This window comes from Gymnoscopelus microlampas, assembly GCF_963454915.1.
Source record: "Gymnoscopelus microlampas genome assembly, chromosome: 16".
Lineage (NCBI taxonomy): Eukaryota > Metazoa > Chordata > Actinopteri > Myctophiformes > Myctophidae > Gymnoscopelus > Gymnoscopelus microlampas.
Genome location: NC_139953.1, coordinates 47156388 through 47162387, shown reverse-complemented (window position 1 = coordinate 47162387; position 6000 = coordinate 47156388). Strand labels below are relative to the sequence as shown.

Here is a 6000-nt window from a genome sequence, read left to right as displayed (position 1 = left end):
CAGCCAGACTCAAAAGGAGAGACTCTGGCCCAGGAGTAATTTTGTCCCATCAGGAGTGAAACCGAGGCAAATGATGCACAGGATATGCAAAACACACTTGCGATCGGCCAAAGTGGCATTTTGACCGTCTTGCATGGCAGTGGTTCTCAACCTGCGGGTCGGGACCCCAGTGGGGGTGTCCCACATGATTTGTGAGGGGGGGGGGGGGGGGTGTCCCCAGATGACAGTAAAGTGACAATTTAACTTTTAAGACCTTTTTAATGCCTAAAAAAAATAAAATAAAAAGAGATGAAAAGAAAAAAGGCCATTACTGCATCAAAAGTAATCGACAAACTATAAAAACTTGGATCTACAAGATCTACAAGCTCACATCGCCTCACGTTGCGAGGCGATGTGAGCTTGTAGATTGGCTATTTTCACAATATTTAGAGTCAAACTAAATGTAATGCCTTAACTCAAATATGATTTTTGGGGGGGGGGGGGGGGGGGGCAGTTCAAATATGATACTTTTGGGGGGGTCGAGGCCTGAAAAGGTTGAGAACCACTGTGTTGTCTGGGTCCTTATTCATGATGTCTGACCTGTGGCACTGACATGACGCCACAGTCATTTAACTATTCCAACAGCCACTGGCTTAAACAGTGTGAGTTGAATTGTCTTAAATAACACTGATTACTGGCTCACATAGAGACGTTATCACGCGGGACAGGGACAGGATTGTGAAAAAAAGAACAAACTGTAGATCTCGAGCGTTAAAAACAGGGTTAAGATTATGTCTGAAAGGAGCCCAACGGCCCCGAGGGTAAAACTGTGCGACTTTAAAATATGCACGCACACAGCAAAGATCCAGATTTGTAACTTTGACCCTGGAAAGCGTACAAAGAGTTATGCTACCGAATTGTACTGTGTGCCGTTCTCCAGGACAAACAACGTGTCAGAGAAAAAGGGGAAAAAAACTGAAAGAAAATAAAGAAAACGACCATAAGAGACGATGAAGTCTGTTATTAGAGAAAAAGGAGGCGGGTGAGGGGGGTGAGGGGGGTGGCATTCTGTCATCGTCCCGTTCCAGAAAACGCTGCTGATGTTCCGAGCAGGAGGAGGATCAGGAAAACGTTGCCTTCCCCATTTATGTTGGACAAAGAACTGTGAAGACAAGAAGGAGAACAGAAGCGGATTACTCCTTTATCAGCCGTGTCCCGCATTATTATTTTCCCCAGGATGGATGGCTGGGGGGCTTGCGACTGACTGACTGACGGGGACGGGGGGGGGGGGGACAGGGAGTGCTCATTTTGCTCCTTCACGTCATAAATGACTCCGGCAGCACTGCGGGCGGCTTGCCAACTCGGACGGCACGCAACCTTGAGGCTCGTAAGCCCTGCCTGAGTGAGCCAAAAGGCCCGCATCAAGTGACTTACGGTAACTCTCTCAGTGCCACGCCCCGAGATATCTCAAGTTTTTTCTGAATACCCTCCCTGCCAGAACGAGAAATCCCAAGTTTTTACTTTTTTACTGTGATCGCGCTATTCTGTTTATTTTTCATCATCACTTTCGCTTCCTGATTCCTTCAGACTCACTGGGTTCCGGTTTCATGACGCAGATTCCATTTCCGGTTCTCATTTTTCCCCCCCCGGTCGTTTTCGGCCAGAATAGGGAAAATCACGTTTTTTTCACACGGTATAAAAAACGAACGCAGAGCTCCACTTCTATAATCTATAGTCTGGGTGAAGATCAGTCATCGTAGTCGTGTATAACATCGTAATTTAGCCCGATCAGAGATTGTCTAAAACGTCACATCCGGTTTATGACGTATAGACTGTTTGAGCCTGTTGGTGGGGGTCGAACGAGTCAGCGAGTCACGGAGGTGTCAATCTACTGCTCTCTGGTGGTCGATTTGTGTATGTGTTTAAAACAGCAGCCCAGAGAAACTATATGAAAATTAAATTACAAAATAACAACAAAAAAAATGAGTTAAGGACATTAAGCTAACACAAAACGAGCGCTCCTTTCCCGATCCCTCCTGGGGAATACAATATTGCAGTCCATTCGGTCGTTTCATCGGTACACTCTCTGTTAGGGCCTGTCTGTCCACAGAAAGCCTTTCGTTCTGAGCACAGCAATAGGCCGATAGGCTTGAACATTGTAGGTGTCCATAAACGAACACTCTGGATGATACATCCAAAGCGTTCCTCCTCTCAACAAAACGCTTTCCGTGAACACGGCCCCTTAGATGGGTTAGGGGAGGGGGGGGGGGGGGGTTAGATAGATAACAGGATAATTAGCTGCAGATGAAGAGCACTAATGTTACACCACAGGAACTAAGAGCTTGCAGTTACGAGTACACTTGGGAGGTTTGTGTGTGTGAGTGAGTGAGTGGCGCATTTTTAGGGATGTTAAGCTTATACTGTAGCCTGAAACAAACTCCATGCACGTACTCCCAACGCTTCAGGCTAAGATGTAGAGTGGTCGGGGTGATGCAACTTTGATGATGGAGAGGGCCACTATATTTCCACACTCACTCCAGAGGGCCACATTGCATCTATACTGTCTCTCCGTCATTTTTTTAACAAGAAGGTAGCAATAATAGCCGATCTACAAGCTCAAAACGCGTCGCGAGCTTGTAGATCTGCTATTTTTGCTATTTTTAAAATTGGAATCCATTTAGCTACACTTATGTTAACTTTATGAACTTCTAATGCAAATACATTGGACATAGAAAAGACACTTGAATTTTAATACTAGTCATTAAGCTACTAATATAGACTGAAGTCATTAAAGCGGGTCGTGTTTGGAATCGTAACAGCTGAAATCAATAAAAGTCAGTATTCTGATATTAACATGCGGGCCGTATTAAGTGAAGGTGGGGGGGGGCGCATGTGGTCCCCGGGCCGCCAGTTGCCCACGTATGATGTAGAGTGATGTGTGTTAGCGGGGGGGTCCTGGTGTAGAGTGATGTGTGTTAGCGGGGGGTCCTGGTGTAGAGTGATGTGTGTTAGCGGGGGGGTCCTGGTGTAGAGTGACAGGGCCGTGCAGAGCTAGGGCACTGAAGGGGCAGGTGCTCAAAGTTTAGAAAAGGGCACATCTGCGCGCGCGCCAATTTTTGGGGTGGTCTTTTTGTGGAGTCATTTATTAGGTCATTTAAATTATAATTATAAATAATAGTGAGAGTAAAATTATAAATATTTGTCAAATGTTTGTCTTGATAAGGGCCACTGGTGTTGGGCAGGCCATACAAAAAAAAAGGGCACCTTGAGGCCAAAGGACAGGTGCTCAAGCACCAAAAGCCCCTCCCCTCTGCACGTGCCTGTAGAGTGATGTGTGTTAGCGGGGGGTCCTGAGTGATGTGTGTTAGAGGGGTCCTGAGTGATGTGTGCTAGCGGGGGGGTCCTGATGTGGAGGAGGATGTGTGTGGAAGGTGTAGAGTGCCTCACAAACCTCCATCTCCACTCTTTAAGCTCTCATACCAGAGCTATAGAGACACAGCGGTGCAGCACAGACCAGAGACAAGGATGGTACCAGTCAGAAAGGACCACGTCATTTACCCTTTATCATCACCTTCTTAAAATAATGGCCTAAAAGTCACTGATCCTCAAACTTTTCATGTCAAGGACCCCCCACATTGAAATGTATCTGGCTGGCTGAGGACCCCCCTCTAGTTTTTGTGTTTTAAACTGAAGAAACGGAAGCAAATAATATAATCTATATTTCTTTTAAACATATTACATAACATGGGCCATTATTTTAAGAAGATGACGTCATGTGGAATAGCCACATGAAACGTAAACCTGGGTGTGCCAAGCAACTTAAGAACGCTCTTTTATTTTTATTTCAACAAAGTCATAATAAAGACAGCGTTCCCGTGCCCCAGTTCCTTTCTTCCACTGTCTATTGTGGGACTGTAAGGAATACGTTGAAAAGAACAGCGCTCAAGTACAAGTTGAGATGAGAACCAAGACTGAGTGGCTCAGAACTACAATAAAACACACACTCAACAATGTCCAGGATAAAAAAACGGCACTCCCAATAATCATTGTAATTACGATCTTGTGTGAAATAAAAATTAAAAAGTATTATTGAGAGTGCTGGCCTGGACCTGGTCGATGCTGTACAATATTACTGTAGAAGTCATATAAAAGGCAGGTGTTTTACCATTGATAATATATACAAGGCAGGTGTTTTACCTTTGATAATGTATACACGGCAGGTGTTTTACCATTGATAATATATACAAGGCAGGTGTTTTACCTTTGATAATGTATACACCGCAGGTGTTTTACCTTTGATAATGTATACAAGCAGGGCCGCATTAAGACCCCTCAGGGCCGTGGAACACCACAAAATCAAAGGCCCCCCGTGGCGTAATTTCACGCACATGCACGCGCAAATTTTTCGGGTCTAATTCGGTCTAATTCGGGTCTAATTCGGTTCTATTTGACCAATATAAATCAAAAAAAAATCTTTAAATACACAAAAATTAAATACTCAATTCTCACAGGGCCCTGCAGGCTGCGGGCCGTGGAACACAAGTTCCACTAAGTTCCACAGTTAATGCGGCCCTGTATACAAGGCAGGTGTTTTACCTTTGATAATGTATACACGGCAGGTGTTTTACCTTTGATAATGTATACACGGCAGGTGTTTTACCTTTGATAATGTATACACGGCAGGTGTTTTAGCTTTGATAACGTATACACGGCAGGAGTTTTACCTTTGAGAATGTATAAAAGGCAGGTGTTTACCTTTGATAGTGTATACATGGCAGGTGTTTTACCTTTGAGAATGTAGTCCGTTAGCAGGCTGGGTACCTTTTCACTGTCATCCCTCATGGCATGGAGGACTGGAGGGGAGAGCAACCAGAACAAAGTGATGAAAAGACAAGAAATAGAGATTGTCACACAACCGGGCCATGAGCGGCTGGTGATCTCTATGAGCACATCGTCTCTGTCGGGCGGAAACCTCATACCTGCTTTTGCTGTTTAGTTTTTTTTATTTGAATCCTGAAAAGTAACAGTTTTTTGGACATACTATTATGTCCCAAAAACTGTTACTTTTCAGGATTCAAATACAATTAAAAAAAGACCAGTGGAAAGTGGATCTTCTGCTTTTGATGCTTTTGTGTGACGCTGTAGTAAGAAATACGGAGATAAGAGGTTTGTGCCCGACAGTAACGACATCACTGTCGGAACAGAAACCTTGTACGTCCAAAATTGGTACTTTTCAGGAAATGAGGGGAAAAAGAAAGCAAGTGTTCCAATGTAGTTATTATTTAGTCACAAGCTTCTGTTAACACTTTTCATTGGTTCAATATTTATACAACCCACAGACAGACTGAACCACGTTCAACCTGCCGCTGTGAGCTTGTAGATCGGCTATTTTCACTACTTTTGTGTGACACTGCCACACGACAAAGTAGGGCATTAATGTATTAACACATTCGGTGCCAGAGTTTTATTAAAACAGTGTAGTATGGGGCGGCCATAGCTGAGTGGTTAGTGAGCCCGCCTAGGGAGCCAGAGGCCCTGGTTGCTCCAGGTTCGATTCCAGGCCAGGCCAGCATATGTGTCGATGAAATGAAATTTGTCCCTGAGCAAGACTCTTAACCCCTAATTGCTCACAGGTTCTCATTGGAAACAAGACCGCAAGGACTTTCATGAACGACCTGTTAAAAGGAATTATCCTTATCCTTATCCTATCCTTGTACGTCTAGTGCCAGCGATCTTACCGTTTGTAACGCTGTTTAGAGCTGTAGACTCCACGACAAGCACCCGGATGTAAACAATGGATGTGTGTACGATGGTGGATGGTCCAGGCTAACGCCTGGAACAATAACATCTCTCACCAAAGTTGCGCTAGCCCCCCCCCTTGTGGAAAAAAACTCAAGGTTTCCCGTGTTCGGCACTCAACCGAGAAATCCCGGTTTTGGCACCCAATGTGTTAAAACGAGATGAAATATGGTTTTATACAAAGCTTCTGGCTGACCGGGGATGCGAGTGCTCCATGTTGGG

The 6000-nt window shown here is 44.7% G+C and overlaps 1 protein-coding gene across 1 annotated transcript in view; it reads right to left on the bottom strand.

Moving 5' to 3' along the window:
- Positions 1–480: 480 nt before the first annotated feature.
- Positions 481–6000, bottom strand: part of fez2b (fasciculation and elongation protein zeta 2b) — a 28042-nt gene continuing 22522 nt past the window's right edge. Inside the window, exons 8-9 of the mRNA XM_084082499.1 lie at positions 4767–4832; positions 481–1141 (exon numbers count right to left, since the gene is read on the bottom strand). Of these exons, the coding sequence (XP_083938625.1) occupies positions 1125–1141; positions 4767–4832 (83 nt within the window). The 3' untranslated portion in view covers positions 481–1124. The remainder of the gene's footprint in view (positions 1142–4766; positions 4833–6000) is intronic.